The sequence below is a fragment of the Chelonoidis abingdonii genome, chromosome 20 (assembly GCF_003597395.2).
Source record: "Chelonoidis abingdonii isolate Lonesome George chromosome 20, CheloAbing_2.0, whole genome shotgun sequence".
NCBI classification, from domain to species: Eukaryota; Metazoa; Chordata; order Testudines; family Testudinidae; genus Chelonoidis; species Chelonoidis abingdonii.
The window spans coordinates 7731858-7755449 of record NC_133788.1 but is presented as its reverse complement, the minus strand read 5'-3'; the positions used below and the strand labels follow the sequence as shown (position 1 = coordinate 7755449).

Below are 23592 nucleotides of genomic sequence, written 5' to 3'. Positions count from 1 at the left end.
ACCACTTTTCCCTAATCTGCCCCCTACAGATAGTTATCATGGTGCAAGGGAAAGATCATTACCATCAGCTTCTGACCAACCAATCCTTGTTACTTCTACTAAGGCCGGGTCTACATTACGGAGTTAGGTTGACGTGAGGCAGCTGAGGCTGACCGAAGTCTAAATATTTACTCTACAGCATTGCTTCTGGCAGTGTAAGGCTAGGTCTACACTGGGCATGGGGAGTCGACCTAAGATACGCAACTTCAGCCACGCGAACAGCGTAACTGGAGTTGCGTATCTTAGATCGATTTCCCCCCCGCAGTGTAGATCAGCCCTCAGTGTGCATAGGTAGTTCACAACACACTGTCTCCAAATCTGCTAACAACAGTGTCAGTATGTGCCCACCGTGGTGGTGATTTCTTGTAATAAGGACAGCTGAAATACGAACTGCTCTGACACCATCAACTCATTTCACATGTTGTGTACCACCAGGCATCATAATGTTAACTCAAATGGAGTTCAAAAACAACCAACTATTGGGTAAAAGCATCATCTCCTATTACCACTCACCTGAGCCATTCAGACACCCTCCTCCCCCAATCTAGCAACATTTAACATTAAAGTAAAAGGTTTCCCATACACACTGCTTTGGGTCATACCACTGGTGTTTGTGTATGAGACAAGTTCTGACTTTTATTTTTGTCTTCTATGATTCTTGTCAGAATCTTGAAATTCTGTTTCAATTAACTTTATGACAAGAATTATATAACTAAATTGAGAATAGCCCTGACTTTTATTGACATATTTCTCATCTACTCTATCAAAAATCCTCTTTACCTTTAGAGTTTGAGATTTTTTCATTAAAGATTTAATACATATCTTACCAGAGACCCACTTATTAACTTTTAACCCACTGACCTGAGAAACATTCAATACCTCAGTCTGGATTAGCTAGTTTGGAGTAAGCCTACAACAATGGTCCCGCTTAACTGGGCTTGCTGAAGTCTCTTCTACATTTAAGAATTACAGCAGCACATCCACATTACCCATTTATGTTTCAGGGTCACCAGTACAGCAGGCTCCTAAAAAGTATTCCCTGCAACTGTTGCAGTATCACTGGATTCTGGATCCCTATCCCAATTCCCAGCATAGTTCCTCAAAAGCATCTGACTGTTTAGCACTATAAAGTGCAAAATGAACTCCCACAGTAAAGACTTTTAATATAAAAATTAAATATTGTTTTTAAGAACTGAATGAAACTGACAAAGCATTGCAGGTTGGGAGCTGTGTGAAATAAATTTTGGGATTAGAGTCTATCTCCCAATGAATGGGTGACCTTTTCCACCCCTCACAATAGGTCTCAGCTATCTAGCCCCTTGGTGTGATTCCCTCTAATGATAACAATATCAGTGAACGGAAGAAAGAGGGTATATTTCATCTGTGTTGGAAATTCTTGTGTTATCTCAGTTGAATTACATAAGAGGACCAAGCCTTGGTCAGAAAGATCAATGGAGAGATAGCAGGAGTAATGGAGGCGAGGTGGTAGTGCTAGAACCACCAGTGCACTGAATTGCCAGCTTTCAGGCCACATGGGGCTTAGCTTCACTACAGCATTAGCTTAAGGAATAAATCCAGGGATGCCCCTAACCAGACTCCCAACCACACACAAACATTTCTATCTCAACTAAAGCGCTGCTTTACATTTGTGCTAACTGGCTCATTGAGGGCATGGGTTGAAATCTGAATGCTTCTGAATCTTGAGCTAGTAAAGCAGCCAAAATTCAGCTACTCTGTGCAGCTAATATAACCACTCTGTGCAGTTTGACTGGTCTCACTAGACTACCGCAAGAAAAGTTACCTTGCATATAGATGACTTGAACTAATGCCACAGTGTACATAAACCTTAGAACTTTAGTGTGGCAGTGATGAGATAGGAAGCAATAGTAATGAAACTTGCTGCATGCCTTTCCACTTTCAGAACTCAATGCAAGATTTCCCCCTCTGATGTGGCTTTCCTTTACTGATTCACAGTCTGTGGCCAATGTCAATGCTAGTGCCCTTCCATCAATAAGACAAGTATTTTCCATAGTAATAGGAGACTTTTTTGGGGGGAAAGAACCTATTTATTTCTTTTAGAGAGCCAACACAAAGCAAAGCCCTTTGCAAACGTACTTTGCCTTATCTTTGTAGAAAGACAGCTACTTCCTCAGCTTCTCATTAATTCAGTCCTCTAACCACTCTACTTCTTACAGGATTAAATAAACAATATGAATAATAATCTAATAAAACACCCAAAAGCCTTCACTATTCAGCAGAGGGGCCTGCACTTCTTCTAAGGGTTCAAACAACCCTTTGAGACAATCATACAAGCAGCTCTTACTTTTTCCAGAGTATGTACTGGATTTCTAGTTTAAATTACTCCCTTTCATACCACTTCCATGCTCTCAAGGACCTTTCCTTAGCCCTTTAATTGTTGTTTTAAACCTCTTCCTAGATGTTTCATATAAAGACCCTTGAACCATCTCCAGTCCCTTCAACTATAAAGCAACACAATAGATGTTGTTTTCTCTAGGAATTACCAGGAGGTGAGGGAAGCTACCTCTTTTATAGTCCCTCTCCAGCCTACCTTACTGGCTAGCCTAGCTGTCATAACCCCAGCCACAGAGTACCTTTCTTCTGGGCTGCCCTAGGAGAGCCAGAGCAGGCAAACTGAGCTCCTCTTAATGGGACAGTTTGTCCCATGATTCTTCTATAAATGCTTTCATTTCCTCAAGCTCATTCAGACAAAACTCACATCACACAATAAATAAGCAAAATGACATACACTTTGCAATGCTCCTACACAGAGTAAAGACAAAAGAACAGTGTTTTTCTAGCAGCAGCCATCTCCCTAGGAGTTTGCCCTCATCTGTTCCCATGCTGAAAACCCCAATTATTTTCTGGGGCTTTGGAGGAGGTGGTCCTTGGGTAGGCTGAAGGCTGTAGGCGTTTGGTGGATAATTATCCAGGGCAGCCCTTTTTTACTGCACCCCTTTGAATAAATCAGTGGAGAGGTGCTTGTGGAAATGCAGTGTAACTGTCCTGCCCGCTTCCCTGGGGCTGCTGAGGTAACTCCTCTGGGGCCCAGCTCCCCGCTGCCAGGCATGCATGGCCTAAGGAGAGTGCTGGGCTGGGCTTCACCTGGGGGAGTTATTTCTCCCATACATACTATGAGGAAGATGCAGGAGTGAAACGCTCTGCTCCATAAGAAGAGGAACTGGGAGTCTTCCTGGCTGCGGGCCACTGCCAAGGTCAACAGCAGCACCGAGCGTGGGCTCCCTCCTTGTCCGGGTCACAGTGAGGGCCACAGCCTGACCTTCTCAAAATGGCGGCGGGGGTGGATCTCCCTGGACCTCCTCAAGATGGCGACGAGAGGCGGCCGGCCGCCGGAGCCTGGTTGTGGGGAGTGCGCTTGCGCGCCGGGGCCCTGAGTGCAGTGAAATTCCGGGAGGGAGGGGGAGGTGGTGAGTGAGCGGCAGACACGGAGCGACGGGCTTAAGCCCCAGTTAGGGACCCTGTGTGCTACGGCGGCGCCCGACGCGGAGCCAGACCCCGGGGGGGCCAGGAGCTGGCGGCGTGAGAGGGACTCGCCGCCGGCCAGTTCGTTCGCCGCAGCGTCGCCGCCGCCGCTCGGACTCCTTCCCCGGGCAGAGAGGGGGAGAATGACGGAGCTCCAGTCCGCCTTGCTACTGCGGAGGCAACTAGCAGGTACCGGGACTGGGGCCTGGGCTTGGGGCGGCGGTGCGGGAGCCCCGCGCAGGGGGCCGAGCCGCCTCGGGCCTGTGGCGGACGGGAGCTGGCGGTAGGGGGGCGGGAGCATGAGGTTGGCGGGGGTAGGGGGTAGGTTGCGGGCCGGCTGTGTGGATAGGCGTGGGGGGAGGAGGGCAGACTGGGGCACCCCTTCGCCCCCGCCCCGGGAGCTGAGGGAACTAGGCCGCTGGGGGGGAGGGGGAGCTGCGTGGAGATCCAGGGGAGGGGAGCTGCGTGGTGGAAGCGGGGGAGGGGCTCAGACTGGGGTGCTTGGAGGGACATAATGGGGTTAGGGTATTTCTTTCCCCCTGTGATGGAGGTCGCCGTTGGAGTCGCCCCCTCCCCCCAGCTCCTCCTCAGTGGCAGGCGGAGCGAGGGGGGGTCCCCTTGTGTTCTCTTGGGCCGGGGCCTAAAGAGGATTTGGGGGACTCCCTTGTGGTCCCCCCCGTGAACGTGTCCAGGGTTTCCCACCTTCCCTGCTAGGCTAGGGTGCTGCTCAGTAACAAAGTTCCAGGAGGTAGTAGCTTGCCTGCTCTCTGTGGGGCTGAGTGCAGCCTTACGGGGAGGGTCTGAGGGGCTGTAGCTGTCACAGCCCCTCTTTTTTTTCCCCCGAAGCAGCGGGCATGGCGCTCCCCCTTGCTATGGGGATGGGTGGGCATCTTCCTCCTCTCTTCCTTTGTTTTAAGCTCTACAGTAGGGGGCTCGGCTGGGGTGGGAATCTGACAAGCCTGGGGTCTGGGCTGGAAGCGTGTGGGTGCAAAGTGGGGATAGGTCGGAGGCTGGGACTGGGGGCGCAGGATGAAAGAAGGTGGCGAGATCTGGTTCTGCCCCCGGTGTCTGGGTGGAGGGGAGACGATAGAAAAGGTCAGGGTCGCTGCTTGGTTCACTTTCTGACTCGCTTCTCGATCTCCCCTCCCCCTTCCTTTGTCCCTGGCCTGACCAGCCTTGCTCGGCTAGCACAGTGTGCCTCAGCCACCGCTGCTGATACAAGGGGACCGGGGGCTCGGCTCGGCCTGTGCCGGCGGCAGCGCCGAGCATGCGCGGGGCCGTCCGGGCGGCTGGTCTCACAATGCAGCTCCATGTGCTGCTAGCTGCCAGATTTAAAGAGAAATGATCTAGCAGTTGTGGCTGTATGGGTTGCAGCAAGCAGCGTGTCACTTTTTTTTCTCCCTCCCTACCAGAGCACGTGCTCCCCCTGGATCCCTCTAGTTTCCTGCTACCAGAATGAAGTAATCACCTTTAAAAACGGATTTACCTGGTATTTGACTAAGGTGTTAGTCATAGAATGCAGAGTGGGAAGGGATCTCAGGAGGTCATCTAGTCCAACTTCCTGTTCAAAGCAGGACCAATCCCCAGACAGATTTTTGCCCCAGATCCCTAAATGGCCCTCTTTAGGATTGAGCTCACAACACTGGGTTTAGCAGTCCAATGCTCAAACCACTGAGCTATCCCTTCCCCCCTGTCCCCCCGTTAGTCAAACCTAAAGGCCTTCCCCTTGTGGGCAAAATAAAAAGATTGCTTCAAGTCATAAGGAATGTATGGTACAAAGTATAACTAAACTCTGACAAATGAGGCTTTAGAGAGTGGAGGAGTCTCACAGGGGAAGAAGTCATTCAGTGACAATGGAAACCAAAGTGTAGCTCTAGTGTCAGAGGAATTACTGGAATTAGACTTGAAAAAAGCAGTAGAAATTGTCGTGTAGAGGGGCAGTCCTTCGTGGGACTAGTTCCCTCAGCAGAATCAGCGAACACAATGACTACTAGTCTCATCCAGTATTAATGTCTAGCTTATGACATAAGTAAGTTTTTCAGAATTTTTTATAAAAACTTTTTAAAAAAGCATCTTCCTGCTCTGTCTCTCTTGCTTTAAATGAGTAGGTCTACATTGCAAAAGACTGCATGGACTCAGATTACTAACATGAGTTAAAATTAGGGTGACCAGACAGGAAGGGTGAAAAATCAGGACTTTTTTTTTTTTGGTGGGTTTGGGGGGTGGGTGGGGGTTAGTTCATTATATAAGACCAAGCCCCTAATATTGAGAGTCTCAATAATATTGGGATGTCTAGTAACCCTAGTTAAAATAACAGTGAAGACAAGGCAACTCTTTTAATTCAGGTTAGCAACTAGAGTTCAGCCCCAGGCTGCTCTAAGGTTTGAACTTGAGCTGCTAACCCAGATTAAAAACCAAGTTGCTGTGTGATCACTGATTTAATGTTACCTAAATTAAGCAAATTCTGTATGGTAAACTAAATGTGTAACAGTGTTAACTAGTGTATAATCTCTTAAAGATGTTGTAAGGAATGTGTCAAGTGCATAATAGTGTTAGCAATGGCTATGGTGAATGGATCTGTTCACCTTTTGCAGTGCAGAAGATCTTCTGATCTCCACACTCAGTATATAGAGTTGTCCAGAAATCCTGTACCTTCTTAGAAGGACTTAGTTGTTTGCATCTTTTTGTGTATATACACTGGGTGTATGCAGTGAAAGTGGTCTATTTTGTCATAATTGCAAAGCTCAGTAACTGCAATGAAGACTTGTTAGGTTGGGAATTCTCCAACTTTATGCTTCAAGTCAGTGATGCTTCTCTGACACAATGAATAATCAAATGCCTCAAAGACATGGCTTACGATTACAAAGCAAAATTTCTTGGTTATATATTGTGTAACTTAAGAGTTACAAGACCAAATGATGGCATAAATCAGTAGACACAGTACATTACTATTTTGGTGGCATTACTCCTGAAGATTGCATAATTTAATAATAGATTTCTTGAAAGAATGGTCAAGAAACTATGTAGATTTGATTTCTGTAAGGAGTCTCTGAAATCCTGGGTCACTCCAGCATAGGGCTAACAAGAAAAAAGTATGGGTAACTTCAGAGAATGGGCACTTGAGTGTACAGGTAGAATTGGTTTCAGTGCTTTGGCCTTAACTTGTATGCCTTTCTGTTGATGAACTCTGCTTATTTGAAACTTCAGTTTTAAAATGTACTTCCACACATTTTAAAAGACAACAAGTGAGACAACTTTAAAAACTTGTCACCATTGCCATCACTAATTCAACAGCATTGGGAGTAACAATGCAAATGCTCTGTAATAGTACTTGGAATGGATATGACCCAGTGTTACGATAACGCAGCTGGTAGCCCTTCCCACGGGGTGGGTTCCCATTATAGGATTCTGTGGCATGCTGAACCTATGGTAAATGTCTAAACTTTTGGGAGGAGTAGGGGTAAAGGAAGCTTGGAGTCTTTGAAGTACTACTTCTACTTGTCAAAATGATCACCCAAAGGACACTTCTCCATATTTTGATAGCATGGATGGGATTTCTAGAAAGCAAATTGAACAGAAACTTGAGACTCTCAGACACTGCTCTTTTTGATAGGCCACTTCAAATCCTAATGCAGAGGTTGGACTTGATGTATCTGTCGTCTGACCCACTGCTGGCTGCCTCTTTCCAAGTCTGTTTAATTTTTTCACACCCACAATATTTGCTGTACCTTCAAACTTCTAATATTCTGATACTACTGTTTGCTTCTGGTGGGACTAATACTTCACAGTGCTATGCATAGTAGGAAGGCTGGTGAGTCACAGGATGGGATTCTGGGCAGGGGCTGAGTAAAGACAGCAAGGACATGTCTGAGATGCTTTGTGTGATCAAAGTTTGGTAAAATAGCTCTCATACCCTCTTCTTTTTAAGTAGTAGTCCCTGAGCACAAGAGGTCTGAATCAGAGCAGTTAGACTTGGCGCAAGCGGTGGGTGGGAACCTGAGAGCTAAAGGTGGAAAACAATTAATGGATCTAAGAGCCATCAGTCGGGCAAGGAGTGGGTTAGAGATTGACTGACTGCATTCTCCCAATGTAGTTAGAAGGGAGAAGAGCGGGGTCATAGAAACTTATAATACCACTTCCCTTATTTCTACTGGTAGTAAAATACTTGGTATAGGAAATGGTTTCCCTCCTCCCATCCCCAATCAGTGGCAAAATACCATAGACTTCAACAGAAGCTGGTTGGCACCGTATGTATCCAGAAGCAGCTTTGACCAGGGTATCACTACGTTTAAAGTAAGCCATCTTCCTCACTAGCTAGAAATGTAACTATCTCTAAAAGAAAATAAAAACTGGAGCAGAACCTTTTTTTAACTAAAAGTCTTTAAACATGCAGATGTAATGACAATAGGGAAAGCTGTAGGCACTCTTTATGTACAGTCTGCCACAATATGCTACCCTGGTTATCTTTTGCATTGTGAGAAGTTTAGCTACCAGAAGGCTGGTTCCCAGTAGTGCTGTAACTTAAATCTTGAGTTGCTGCTGCCAATGCTCCTGTCACCTGACAAGGTGATCCCCTTGCCTGTATGAAAGTAATAGTCATAGCCAAGTGCTAACCCTTTTCTTGTCTTGGATAACACATCTAAAGCTGTAGATGTGTTGAGCTTAATTTTTCAACTTGACTTGAGATGTGAATATATCTGATTTCATGTCCAACTTTCTTCCGCTTTTCACTTTGCTCTAAGATGCTAATAGATCTTGTGTCTCTCTCTCTCTCTTCAATGTAGACTAGACATCCTTGTTTTTTGTAAAGGATGCATTGACAGATACAATAAGTAACTTTTTTGCATATCAAATTAGACACCTTCAGTGTTACAATGTGCATGCACTTTGAGTATATCAACTAGATCCTGGACTACTACAAGAAGCTGTCAGATCTTGACTAAAGGAGTCCTATTGTGTAATAGAACATTTAATAGTAGTCAAACTTAACATGGCAAGCCTTACTTCACATGGGACAGGCAGATGTAACATTAATGTTTAGCTGGTAATTAGTTGGTGTTGTCCAACTCTGATTTTGTTTTTAAAAGGCAAGCATTAATTACTACCATCACCAGAGCAGCAGTATTTCTGGGACAGATCTACCAGAGAAGTGACAAAACAGGAACTAAACTTAAAGTGGGCAGGCTTTTTGACTCCAGTGGCCTTTCTTACCCAGCAAATCTTTTGTCCTGAAGTGTACCCTAATTAAGGCTAGTAGCTTCCCCCTTACTCCCCTTCCATCAAAGTAAATTAAGTGGCTAGACATCAAGACAGCCAAGTCAACCATGTTCTAGTTGGATTTTCTAATTTCTGTTGGTGACAGTAACCAAGGTGACCGTTAAATTAAGAACTTTCTCTTCTTCATCCCCACAAAAAACTACCAACTAAGCATAATTATCCTTTTCTTTTGAGTTTTAATACCTAAAGTATGAAGCAACTAAGAGTCCTGTTAGTCTTTAAGGTGTCACAGGACTCTTTGTTGCTTTTTACAGATCCAGACTAACACGGCTACCCCTCTGATATTAAATATGAGTAACTCTAGATTTCTGATGATGGTGGTGTTCTCCAGGAGCAGGCAAGAATAGCAGTCAGGGAAAACTACATGAATAGATATGTTCATGTACAAGCCTTGGAAAAATAAGACACATCTCACTGAACATAATGGGTCAGACCAAAGGTCCATCTAGCCCAGTATCCTGTCTTCTGACAGTGGCAAATGCCAGGTGTCCCAGAGGGAACGAACAGAACAGGTAATCATCAAGTGATGAAGTACTGACAAGGGATTCTGTGGAATGAGGAACAATCAGTGCCTTCTGGGAATGCCCACATTGGAGAAACTTTTTTTGTTTTGATACTATCAGGCAGATTAACTTTTGGCTTTTTCACCTAAACTCCTTAAGAGAGGTCCTGACTTCCAGGTACCTTTTTATGATAAAGGCAAAGATTTTGTCCTTAGTGTAGCTAAAACAGCTAACTGCTTCAGAAATGTGCTTCACAGGAAATGGATTAACTTTTATCATACTTCCTTTTCTAATAGAACTTCATTATGCTTGGTCCATCTTTCCTTAATCCTCATTTTAAAAAAAAATACATACTTTATTGTAACTGAGTAAGAGTACCTTCTGCTTGTGCTGTCTTGTCTTTCTAATGGAAAATGTAATTACATCTCCAGTTCACAAAGGATTAAATAGGCAATTGTTTTAAGCTTTTTTTTTCTTTTAAAGCTGTAGTTCTGCAGCTTTAAACATCCCAGCTGAGAATAAGTGGTCCTCATGAATTAAACTGTTATCTCTGCCAGAAATACGAGTGTTCTGGATCATTTTACTTCTTGTAGAATTACTACTTCAAACTCTTATCTTTTGATCTAAGCGCCCTTGCTGGGATGTTTTCAGGGTCTTAACTCAGCCTTGAAACCATGGTTCTAAAGAATGGAATAACTTTTTTTATGCACTCATTTTAACTCATGCCAGATCGCCTTGATTCAACTTTGTCACTATTGCCAGTATTGAGGACCCAGTTTAACGAAATTGAAACCGGAAGAAGTACCTTCTTGCTTGCCACTCTGAAAGGCAGTGAAGTGCAGGGTTAATGGAATAGTACAAGTGTCAACCAGAGTAAATATGAAAAATCCCATCTCCTAAAGAAGGAAAAAATAGAGTAAAAATCTTGGAAAATAGTGGGAGGGAGAGTTCTCATCTCTTAGGCTTCATTTCAGATTTGTGGAAACTAATTGTTTCACTGGTTTGTGTCAAAATTAATATCTGTCCTACCCAATCTGTTTCTTTTATACTGTAACTTTGCTTCCCACTTGTACATCCTTACAGGTAATGGTAGGAATACCCCACTGTGCCAGTGAAATACATGCTGCCTTAGGGCAGGTCTGCACTAGAAGCACTACATCAGCACAGCTGCAATGCATCTGGTGAAGATGCTTTCCCATCACCATAGAGCATCTTCTTCTGCTGACATAGTGCTGCTGTGGACAGCACTTAAGTCACTAACTTCGGTTACTCAGGGGAGTGTCTGCCCCCACCCCCTAATCCCCCTGGGTGATCTAAATTAGATGGACTTAAAGCAGTAGTGTAGACCAGTGATTCCCAAGCTGGGGGGTTCACAAAATGTTACAGGGGATTCTCAGGAAAAAAAATTCCCAGATGCAGACAGAGCTGTCCCTAGGGATCCTGGGCGCATGGGATCAACAGCTCAGAGCCCCTGGACTTCCAAGAACTAAGCATATCAAAGGAAGCATCTCTATCACACTGAGGAGATTGAAACTTCAAGACTCCTTGTAAGAAATGGAAAGGGTGGTGGATATTTTTGCTATTTTTAAAATTAAATAGGCAGCTAGTGTGCTTCATAATAATTTTCAACAACAAGTTTAAGCTTTGTAATGTGTGTTTACCTGATCTGCTGAAGACCTGAATGCTTGTGTAAGAGCAACTCTTTGACTTGGCTTCTTAGATACATTCATAGAATCAAAAGGTTGGAAGGGACCTCATGAGGTCATCTAGTCCAACCCCCTGCTAAAGGCAGGACCACTTTCCCTAAATAATCCCAGCCAGGGTGCGGTCTAGCCGGACCTTAAATAGCTCTAAAGATGGAGATTCTACCACCTCCCTAGGTAACCCATTCCAATACTTCACCACTCTCCTAGTCAGAAAGTTTTTTCTAATATCCAGCCTCAACTTCCGCAACTGCAACTTCAAACCATTGCTCCTTGTTCTGTCCTCCGTCACCACTGAGAACAGCCTAGCTCCCTCCTCCTTGGAGCATCCCTTCAAGTAGTTGAAGGTTGCTATCAAATCCCCCCTTAGTCTTCTCTTCTGCAGGCTAAATAAGCCCAGTTCCTTCAGTCTCTCTTCATAAGTCATGTGCTCTAGTCCTCTAATCATTTTTGTTGCCCTCCGCTGGACTCTCTCCAATTGTTCCACGTCCTTTTTGTAGTGTGGCGCCCAAAACTGGACACAATATTCCAGATGCGGCCTCACCAGTGCCGAATAGAGGGGAATAATCACATCCCTCGATCTGCTGGCAACACTCCTACTAATACAGCCCAGTATGCTATTAGCCTTTTTGGCTACAAGAGCACACTGTAGGCTCATGTTCAACTTTCCATCTACCGTAACCCCAAGATCCTTTTCTTCAGCACTGCTACTTAGCCAAACAGTCCCCAGCCTGTAGCAGTGCATGGGGTTTTTCTGTCCTAAGTGCAGGACTTTGCACTTGTCCTTGTTGAACTTCATGAGGTTTCTTGTGGCCCACTTCTCCAGTTTGTCTAAGTCTCCCTGAATCCTGTCCCTGCCCTCCAGCGTGTCCACCACTCCCCCCAACTTGGTGTCATCTGCAAATTTACTTAATGTGCAAGCTATCCCATCATCAAGATCATTAATGAAGACATTGAATAGAACGGGCTCTAAGACAGACCCCTGGGGCACACCACTTGTTACTGGTTGCCAACTGGATTCACATCTGATACTTCTTGATGAAACATAGGAGCCTGGTCTTATAACAGGCTTATTCAAAGTAATACAAGCTACGAAAGTGAGATCTTGGAAGAGTGTTGCCACTTTCATAGTGTAATAAAAATAGTATGATAATGATTAATAGTGTAACAAGCATGTAATAAAAACAAATTCTCTGTTTCCAAGACCACTGCTTTTATACTCCGGTAAAAGAGAAAATCCCTGGAAATATTCATTTTTAGGAGGGGGTTCACGAAACTTGACGACCTTATGGTGAAAGGGGTTCACAGGTCGTTAAAGTTCGGGAACCACTGGTGCAGACCTTCCCTCAGACTGAGCTTTGGCAGGACCTATTTGGTATCTCGAAAGGCAAGACATTCTGATTTAGCAACCCAAGCCACCCTGCAACATTAATACTTATTAGACATAAACTTCCCTTCTGCTCTTTGAATCCAGGGTAGATCAACTGGAACACTCATCAGATGTCTAGCCCCTGTAAGAACATTAAGTATAGCTATCTAAATGTAATAGGATTTCATAGAAATAACTGGCTCTCCTAATAACAAATGTCTCAAATGATAGTAATGCTTTTGCTGGCCTTGATAGAATTGGTCATGGTAGCTAGATGTTCTGAAGAAGAAGGATTTCCTTCCTGTAGGAGATCAGCGAAATACTTGAGAGCTAAAACTGGCTAGTCAAGCTAGCTGCAGTGACTCAAACCTGGTATTCACAAACAATATTCTGAAGAGTTGCTTGGGGAGAGAACCAACTTGTCTTGCAGCAGTTCTGAGTAACAATGCAGCCTAGAACTATGAATAACAGGTTTTAGTATCTTGCTGTTAGCAAAGGAAAACAAGCTGGAAAAGTGCCTTTGAATTACTTAACTTCTCCTGTGCATGTTAAGGGAAATGTTGCTGGTGCTATGGCTGTAGGGGTTTTGGGTTTTTGTTGGTGTTTTTGGGCAGAGTGCTAGGATGTTAACATCTCAATATAGCATATTCTTGTGTGCTGTCATCCCACTTCTAATGGGTAGATTCCCTGGAATGCATGCTATTATGTAGAACTACATAAACAAATGCTGGCTCAAGTTTCATGCTCTGAAAATCAGTGAGTTTGACCACTTACATAAGTACGTTATGGGTTCACACCAAAGACACTGGGATAATCTGAAATGAGATAGTAAACAAGACAATTATTTTTGCAACTTAGAAGGATTTCAGTTTGACTACCTTAAACTATTTCCTAAATGTACGTGTTAAAATTATAATATGCTTTAATTTGTGCCTGTTTCCTCCTTGCAGCCAAATCAACTAAACTGTCAGACTTGGTAATGACTGGTAGTAAGCCTTATGAAAATGTGTTCAAATGAATTACCTTGCTTTTTGGGAAAACAAGACCAGATAATGGCTGTTTTGAACCTAGAATGCTTACGTGGGATCGACTTGCAGAGTTTCATGGGTATCTTAACTCTTCTCCCCCCAACCCCCATTTGCTTTCTGATTTTGGGTGGGGAATGGGGGAATTCATTTGTCAGTGTGCTCCCTCAAAGATGGAAGGAGGGAGGAATCTATTAAAATCTCTCCTTTAATTTCTGATATCTTCTTCTGAAGGAAGATAGAGAGGAGGAAACTAAACAATAGTGGTCCTATGCCCTTCACACTCAAACGATTTCCCCAAATAATAAATATAAGATGGTGTTACGTATGTTTTGAGGATGGAAATACAAATAGCAGTGCTTCAAGGCAACCTTCACAACAACCTGATGATTTAGCTGTTTAGTGGCTTGACTAAGCAACTGCGAAGTATCACCATAACAGGAAATGTAGGAATAGTTGAAAGCTTTCCTGGCCACCTTTCAGAATTCAGAAGCTAGTACTATACAGAAACACAAGCTAAATGCAATGAGGTAAAACTAAGGTTGGCTTAGGTCTTGTATCCTACTTGTGCTGCAGGTGCTAAATTGACTAACTTGCTGTGATACTACCTCTCCTTTGTCTCTACAGTGAATCGGTTCTATTCTATTATGGATAGATTCCACTGATTTCTTGTTTTCTAATGTGGCGCTATCTTATCTTCTAGTACACCCAGAGAACATGATATTTATTGGGTGACTCTTGGTCTGTAAGCCTTCTGTCTTCCTGACTTGTTCAAGGAATCTAACTGTCCCTTTAACTTAGGGTACATCCAGACTACCCCCCGGATCAGGGGTGAGCTGTTGATCTATCAGGTGTTGTCTAGATGTGATACATCAATTCCTGAACATGCTCCAGAACTCCACCAGGGTGAGCAGCAGAAGCGGAGTAGATGGGGGAGCTGCAGCTGTTGATCCCTGAGCTATGAGGATGGGAGGGAAGTCAAAATAATGTGTTGACTTCAGCTATGCTATTCCTGTAGCTGAAGTTCGATATCTTACATAGACAACCCCCCCCCCCCCCCGCACATACACAGTATAGACTAGGCCTTAGTGTCCTTATTTGCACAGTCTTGCATGAGTTGCTTGTGTTGTGATGAGAGTTCACCTACTGGCTAATTGCTTGTCTGGTAGGTTTAGGTTAAAGCTGCTCCTCCCAACTAGTGAAGTAAGGGGTTGTGCAATGCAGTGTTGTAGTCTAGTTTTGTATCAATAAAATGATCTTGAATTTTGCTTATATTCAAGCAACAGTATGCCCAGTGGGATCCTTGTGTCCCTCTTGCAGGACAAGAACTCAGGCCTCTGCCTCACTAGAGGCTGCCCAGTTTGATAATCTTGTGATGGTCTGTCACTTTAAAATGAAAACCAAAGTCTTCCACATCTCATGAAACCTTCTGTGAGGATGAGGATACTTGTGATTATTCCTAGACAACTACCCTCTGGAGGAAACTTGACTCCAGGAAGCCATGTCTTCAGAGCACTAACTCCTAAACTGCAAAATAACTTTTTTCAACTCAGTAGCAGCACAGAGAATAGTAGGGATGGGGAGAAAAAGCTTTATGTACCTCAAGATCTAGAATTTACTTGCCAAGCAAAGCCCCTCTGCTGTGGATGGAAGTAGCATCTGGCCTAGCAGGTTTTGGTGATAGTGAGACTATTTTCCACTTCATAAACTTGAGCTCTTGGAGTGTAACTATGGGAGTCTCTATTGATCAAGCAGCATGTATTATTGCTAAGTATGGAGAAGAGTCACAGCGCAAGAGAACCAAGTACATCTTTGCACACTCATACCCCTCAAAGTCCAATTGTATTAGGTTCTGGCATGATGGAATATAGGAAGTATGCATCTTCTAGTCTGTCATGAGGTCTCTACCAGAAGAATATTTGAACTACTGACTTAGTATTAACATACTGCTGAAGAATTCTAGTGTAAAGGTTAACAGTGGTGCTGCAATGCACTGTGACTGGCAAGGGCCAAAGAATGTTCCCCAAGATATCATGTAAGTTAACCAGGCTATATTGTTAACAACAAATAAAAGCCTAACAGTTGGAGCTACTAAGGCTTGCTTTCTGGAGTTGGGGGAAGAATGGCAGAAGCAGAAAATGTGAACACAAGTCCCTCGAGCCAATTGTAAGATTGGGGGTGAACAAGGGAGATAAATATTGATGCTGAAGGTCACATGGACTTTCACAGACTGTTTTGAATTGGGTTAATCTAGTATTTCTACTACATGTGATATATCTGGATGTATGCACAACTGGAATCTTGTTAAAGTGCTCCTTATGTTTCACGAGTTTAGACAAACAGGTGCTCTTTCAAGACCCTGCTTTCACCATACTCCTTTAAACCCTTAACACTATTCCTAGTAACATTCTGTATGCAATAGGCTCAATATCCTCTTTCCTTCTGTGCCCCAGATCTCAGGATTCCAGAGGAAGAATGGGTCTCAAATACTTCATCTGTAGACATTTTGCAGCCTGGCAGTGTAGCTGGCTTTTGCCTGGCTTGACCCCAGCTTCGCAGATCTAGTGGAAGTTTCAGAAATCCTTCTGTTCTTAGATTTTTTTTTTTTTTTTTCCTAGAGTGGGGTCAGACTCAGAGAATGGGATGGTAGCTCTAGATAAGTGCTGCTCCTGGGAAGATGTGAGGTGGCCATGGAACCTCTTGATAAATTTCAGAACTGCTTGTAACCAAGTAGACCTACTAAGGTCTATTAAGAGTAAATGTGAAGGGAGGGAGAACACACACTTATTATGAACCTTCTGACAGTTTATAACATGGACATGAAAGGATGTGGTTCTTCTGATTATTTCTCCCCCCCCCCCAACTCTTAATCTTTTCCTGTGCAGGAGGAATACTGTTCTCAAAGAAGTTAAATTCTGAACTAACACCCACCCTACTCCCCAAGTTAATATTTCGGCCCCTCCCTACCATATCCTCCCAGAATAAATCCTATTTTGAAGTCTCTACACACCATTACTATACAGTAGGAGCTTTAGTAATAGAGGGATGTCTGAGCAGCAAAGACATCTGATATAGTAGCCTTGGCAAGTAATTGGTGGTAATCTAGTTCCTACCACTGAAGTCTGAAATTCAACTTTGTCTCTTCCTTTCTCCCATACAGTTAATGAGCAGCATTAAGTTTTTTCATTTATGATCCACTTTCCATAGGAAGTACCTGATTGTCCTTACTCTAAACAGCACCCAGATTGTTTCAGTCACAAGTAGTGAACTTTAAAACCTAGTTTTGATTTCAAAGATCTCTGCTGAGGGGAACCTTGCCTCTTCAGGGGCAGACAGCTATCATTTTCAATACTAGGCAAGTGGGTGGAAAAAATGAGTATTCTGTAAGCTTTATTGGGTCTGCCTGCCTCTTTGTTTCCTGTCCCCTTCTCTCCACATACAGGCTGTCTTAAAGGGAGAGCTTGCAGCTCTTCAATTCTTGACTGACCAGAAAGCTGCTGTGACTAATTCTTCTGCTGTAACTCCACAGAAGTCCTCCTCGCTTACAGTGCAACCACAGGTCCCTGCCAAGTCAACTAGGGTGTCAGCGTGATGACTTGCACAGCAGTAGACTGTTTACCAGGGCACCCCATCACTTCTATAATGTCCAACTTGAGCAGTAACAAGAACAATCTGATCCACCTACTTCCAGAATTCAGATGTTCCTGTAGCAGTTCGAGCGAAACTTAAATGTTGGAAAAGCCTCTGGGGATGGCAAATGAAGGATACTGTCCTAACCCAATTAACTGATACTATGCAGCAAAGCTCTTGAGAGGAAACAAGCTCTGCATGGAGTGGTACTCAGATACTGTTGTGCATTCTATCCATTACTAGGGAGCCAAGTCTTCCCTCTCCCCACTTCTTCCTCATTTGGACTCATGTAAGAGGATGTTGTAATGAGTAGCACCATTTCGCTATGCAGATGCTCGTCTCAATAAATATTATTCCCATGTCTGCAGACTGGAGTGGGTGGTGAAGGAAATGATATGGCACAGCTTACGTGGTGTGCCCATGGAGACACAGTGACTCACTAACACTATTAAGGAGCCTGGTGTAAACCAAACTTGCATGGTTCAGGATCCCTCTCCATAAGGTCACTCTTGACCAAAGTATCTGAGCCCTGGATGTGGAGTAGCACACAGTTTATTGGTGTAACTCTGAATATCCTCTGCAAATTGGTGTTGCCATGCCATAATGTGTTGGATTGGCACACTAAAGTTGGTATAGCATGCATTAATGCTGCGTAGAGGATCTTGATTTCCTTGTCTTCCCCCTTGGATGGTATCTAATCTAACTATAGAAGATGTCAAAACCAAGTACAGTATTGTACAGGCCACGGATAACCTGTATTAACTTCTCTGCTTCACCACAGTCAAGGCATGACAAAACTGCAGCACTCTGACCCTAAGCATGTGGTTCTTAATGGACTAGTCATCCTTTTTGGCCAAAGGCTTTAGGTTTCTTCACAACTAGAAGGAACTTGTAAAATGTCTGAAGGATTCCTCTAACGCTGACAATATTTCTTAGTTGCAGTGTCCTCCCATTTAATGCAGTAGTGTCCCTTAGTTATTGGTTCTAGGCAACCTGGCATGATGGACTCTAGACCTTTTTAATATAGGAGCAAGCCAACAGCTTGGATGGCAGTTTGGAACCTCATGGCTGCAAAAACTTGTATGTATATCTTAATTACTAAGCCACATCACCTTTCATCATGGCACATACAGCCCTTAAGAGGTAAAATAGGGACCCCTTTTGAAATATGGTATGAATTTAAATATCTAAATTCATCACAGGCTGAAACAACAGTGGTAACAGCTTTCAGAATGCAGGTAATTTTCAAGCTTTACAACTTTGGAACAAAGTAAACTGAAACATGACTATTCAAAATAGTGTTCTGACCCTGGTATTGACAAAGTCTCTAAGTTTGAAGATCCCAGTGGGATCCTAAAGCTCTAGCATGCAGTTTTGAAAGCAAAATAATAAACTCAGTAAACATTTTAGTCTTAAAATCCAGTAGCACTTGTTCTGCTGCTTATATTTACTGTCTTCCTTCATACACATGAGGCATTGTGTAGAGCATAATGATATGCCTGTTTTGTGACTTAATTGGGAACTATCTGAATTTTCATTAGTTAACTCAGTAGTAACTAGTCTTACATCTTACCCATTGAACAGTGAGCTTGAAAGAGCTCAGATCTTCCAGGCTCAAGTCTCTTTACAAATAAAATCTCACTAAATTGAACAGATTACTGATAGTGTACTAGCAGTGGTGCACCTAAATCTAAACATGCATAGAGACTTGCTTAATGAAATAAAACCCAATGAAATGATCTGCTGTTCAACTAACTATATTTTTTAGAACCAAAGACTGTAGAAAGGGGTTTGAGAAGTCTGAAGTACATTCATGAGTAAGAATGGTTTTACACTGCTTTGAAGTTACATTTGCACCAGCATTAGCTTGAACTTGCAGTTCAATAATTCAGGTATCATGAAGAATCCAAGGATTAAAAGTACTAATCAGATCTGAGTCTGAGAACTTCAAACACTCTACCAAGGCAGATGAGTGTTATTCCAATCTCTGGATGGAGGAGTAAGGCATTGGAAGTGACTCCCAGGCAAGCAACTAGCTTAAGGTAAACTCCTCCTCAAGCTGAGGACTCTGTCAGAAATGGTTCCCAGGACAGTGGATAGCACACATGGTTCCAAAAGGCTATCTTCAACAGGACAGTGTTATTGACTGGACCAGATCTCTACAGCCTGTGGACTGAGCCAGCACAGAGTGGATATGGACAGTATGGCATGTTCTGGGAACACTTTAGTGGCAGCAGGAAACTACTTAAGCATGTGACAGTTAAGCATCTAAAGCTATTCAGAATGAGAACCAGTAGCTGTGTCATGGAGTGTGCAGGCAGATAAAGGATGCAGCTCAAGATGCAGATTTTAGTTATGTACTACTTTAATTGAGATCTGCTATGATGGTAATAGTCACAGCTTGATATGGCAAATACAAGCAGCTAGAAAATGAGACTTGAGTAGGCTGAACCCTAGTCTTTAACAGTGCTGTATAGGTGGTTGTAGACTGGTATCTCTATCCCTGTGCTTAATCCACTGAACCTGTTAATGAGAGAGACTTCAGAGATTTTTAGCTTGTTCAATCATCAAACTACACTCTTAAATCTAGTATTAAGCAGAGTAATGGCTCTACACGGTAATGTAGTGCAGAGTGCTCTGACTTAAGTATTCATGTGCAGTTGCAGGCTGTGTCAGCAGAAGTTGAAAAGTTTAAATGCCATACATAGCTGCTGCATTTAGCCACGGGGCTCTTTCTGCTTAGTCACTTTGACACCCCTGCTTTGCTTTTGGTTTTGTATAAAGGTCTCTAGGCCTATATAAAGGCACTAATGGTGGGTAGGGGAATGCTTGTAGTTTTGGTGTGGATTTCATTAACATTTGAACCAGGGTGGATTTGATTTAAATCACTAGTGAGGAAGGCTCTATTTAATCATGAATTTGTACATAGAAGTGCATTCTTGTTGGTAGTTATACATATTTTTCACAACTTGGAGATGTAGGGTTCATTTTTAGAAGCTACACACTATACATTTCTAAAGTGATTTATTTTGAAAAATTGTCAGATGAGTGTTTTTCACAGCTATATCAGAAAATGAACAATTATTATTTTGTTTATCAAAGGTAATTGAAGCAGATAGTTCACCTCCCAATGACTGCATAAATATGTCCAATTCAACAGGTTAATCGTTAATATTTGGAGGCTTTTCTTGGCATGCTATATTAGGAGAACATCACCAGACAGTTAAATTGTTTTTAGTTAAATAAAACAATATGTAGTAGTCAACAGCAAACATCTAATAATTTAACAAAACAAGCACATGAATTCTTGATTTTTAAAAAAAAACTTTAATGTTTAAATTCAAGTTTGTTTTCGTGTTTTTCACTAAAATAGTCAAGTGTTCTTAAAAAAAGAACAAATTCAATCTGTCAGCCAGGTTAACATGAAGAACTTAAAATATTGGCTTCTACAGCTAACTCAATCATCTTCACCTTCATTTTCCTGTTGGTTTATAATCTGGAAAAGAGAAACAAGCTTTCCTGCTTTCAGTCCTAAATTGTTTCTTAAATTGGAATGAATTAGTCCAAAGGAACAAAATCTTCCTACACTGGCAGAAGAAGCTACTGCTGTTGATCACTTACTTCAGCAGTCTCTGAATCCAAGTGCTTAAGTGACTTTCTTTAAAACATCAGCAAACCTATTTGAATGGTTCTTAGACCCAAACTGGGTCTCCTTTACAGCCTGCTGCCATTATAGGTTTTCCCTTCTAGTGAGATAATGGTATGGTAGACCTTAAATCAATGAAGGCTACACTCAAAAAGACCTCAAGACTTCTGGACTATGCTGGTCAAACATTTCCACTTCAGTTTCTACTGCCTGTCCCTCCCTTCTCACATTTATGTCCACATTTCTCCTTCAGATCTACTTCACACCCAACCATCTTCTGTTCATTGAACTTTTTAAAACTTTGCACTGTTGGAGACAGGTATGGGCTTGACTCTATGTAAACAAATCTGCAGAGGGACAACAGTGTTGAGGTCTGTTATTTCTCACCTATACATCTTACTTAACATGCTTGTTAACAGCAAAACATGTTTATCTCTGGAGACAAAAATCCACAGTTTGAGAACTGCAAAACTAAGGGTATGTCTACACTATGGGATTATTCCAATTTTACATAAACCAGTTGTGTAAAACAGATTGCATAAAGTCAAGTGCACGCGGCTATACTAACCACATTCATTCGGTGGTGTGCATCCATGGTCTGAGACTAGCATTGATTTCTGGAGCATTGCACTGTGGGTAGCTATCCCATAGTTCCCGCAGTCTCCCCCACCCATTGGAATTCTGGGTTGAGACCCCACTGCATGATGGTGCAAAAACAGTGTTGCAGGTGATTTTGGGTAAATGTCATCACTCATTCCTTCCTCCATGAAAGCAAGGGCAAACAATCATTTCACACTCTTTTTCCCTGGATTGCCCTGGCAGATGCCATAGCACAGCAACCATGGAGCACATTCAGCTTTTTTTACTGTCACCGTATGTCTACTGGATGTTGCTAACAGAGGCAGTACTGCAGTGCCACACAGCAGCATTCATTTGCGTAGCAGAGATGGTTATCAGTTCTGTACCATCTGCCATGCCATTGTAAATTGGCAATGAGATGACAGTTATCAGTTGTTCTGTACTGTCAGCTTCTGTCATGGGTGTCCCTGGCTGAGGTCAGCCAGGGGCGCAAAGACAAAAATGGGAATGACTTCCTGAGTCAATCCCTCCTTTATGGTATCTAAAAAGTCAGTCCTGCCTAGAATATGGTGCAAGTGTGCTAGAGAACCAGAGAGCACAGCCACTCTGTGTCAGATCCTGCAGAAATGATGAGCTACATGGTATTCTAGGAGGTGCCCCTGCAACAACCCCACCCATTGCTTCCCTGCTCCCCCAACCCTCCTGGGCTACCGTGGCAGTGTCCCCCCCATTTGTGTGATCAAGTAATAAAGAATGCAGGAATAAGAAGCACTGACTTGTGAGATAAAATGAGGGGGAGGCAGCCTCCAGCTGCTATGGTAGTCCTGGCAGGACATTAAATGGTGGGGGGGAGAGGAGTCCAGCATCCCGCTGCTATGATAGTCCAGGCAGTACAGAATTTTTTTCCTTTACACATGAAAGGGAGGGGGCTGATGGAGCTCAGCTCCCAGTTGCTATGATGAAAACAGTTGCCAGCCATTCTGTACCACTGACTGGGAATGACCAGGAGTCATTCCTATTTTTACCCAGGTGCCCCCGGCTGGCCTCACCTGAGGCCAGCCAGGAGCACTCACAGGCGGCTGATGATGACAGATAGCAGTCGTATTGTACTGTCCCCCACCGGGGAGGGGAGAGGATACTGCTGTTCACTGCCACAGCATCGCATCTACCAGCAGCATGCAGTAGACATAGGGTGACACTGAAAAAAAATCAAGAAATGGATTTTTCCCCTTTCGGGGGGCGGGCAGGGGGATAAATTAACGAGCTATACCCTGAACCACCCCGGACAATGTGTTTGACCCTACAGGCATTGGGAGCTCAGCCAAGAATGCAAATACATTTCAGAGACTGCTGGGGACTGTGGGATAGCTGGATTCCTCAGTACCCTCTCCCTCCCTCCCTCCCTCCATGAGCATCCATTTGATTCTTTGGCTTTCTGTTAACGCTTGTCACGCAGTACTGTGCTGTGGACTCTGTATCATCACCTGGAGATTTTTTTTTTCAAATACTTTGGCATTTAGTCGTCTATAATGGAGGTCTGATAGAACAGATTTGTCTCCCCATACAGCACTCAGATCCAGTATCTCCTGTACTGTCCACAATGGAGCTCTTTCTGGATTTGGGACTGTCGCCACCCATGCTGATCAGAGTTTCACGCTGGGCAAACAGGAAATGAAATTCAAAAGTTCACGGGGCTTTTCCTGTTTACCTGGTCAGTGCATCTGAGTTCAGATCGCTGTCCAGAGCGGTCATAATGGTGCACTGTGGGATATCGCCTGGAGGCCAATACTGTCGATTTGCAGCCACACTAACCCTAATCCGACATGGTAATATGGATTTCAGCACTCCTCCTCTCATCGGGGAGGAGTACAGAAACCAGTTTAAAGAGCCCTTTATATTGATATAAAGGGCCTCGTTGTGTGGACCGGTGCAGGGTTAAATTGGTGTAAGGCTGCTAAAATCAGTTTAAACACATAGTGTAGACCAGGCTTAAATATCTCTGGGATCTTCTAGACTGAGCACTGAGTCCCATTGAGTAGATAGAAAGATTCTTCTAAATCTATACAGAAGCCCCTGGAACCACATAAAATGGGGTCCCTAATCCATGAACTACTAGAACTCATTTACAAAACTTTTTTTTTTTTCTTAAACGTTACATGAATATATGTTCTCATACTGTAGAATTTATAAGTCCTATTCCATGATGTGTTATAGCTCAATGATACATTTTATTAAACCTATCTTATCTTTAGATTTTCTTTCCTCCAAAGCATATTAAAAATCTGTGGTGTGTGGTTTTTTTCTTTTTAAATCCACTCTG

The 23592-nt window shown here is 43.3% G+C and overlaps 1 protein-coding gene across 2 annotated transcripts in view; it reads left to right on the top strand.

Annotated features, from left to right (window-relative positions):
* The first annotated feature begins 3416 nt into the window (after positions 1-3416).
* The window catches only part of UBE2G1 (ubiquitin conjugating enzyme E2 G1), a 47382-nt gene continuing 27206 nt past the window's right edge, over positions 3417-23592 (top strand). Inside the window, exon 1 of one of the 2 annotated variants that reach the window (XM_032786963.2) lies at positions 3417-3729. In XM_032786963.2, coding sequence (XP_032642854.1) covers positions 3684-3729 — 46 coding nt within the window. In that variant the 5' untranslated portion in view covers positions 3417-3683. The remainder of the gene's footprint in view (positions 3730-23592) is intronic. The other variant, XM_032786964.2, reaches the window with a different exon arrangement.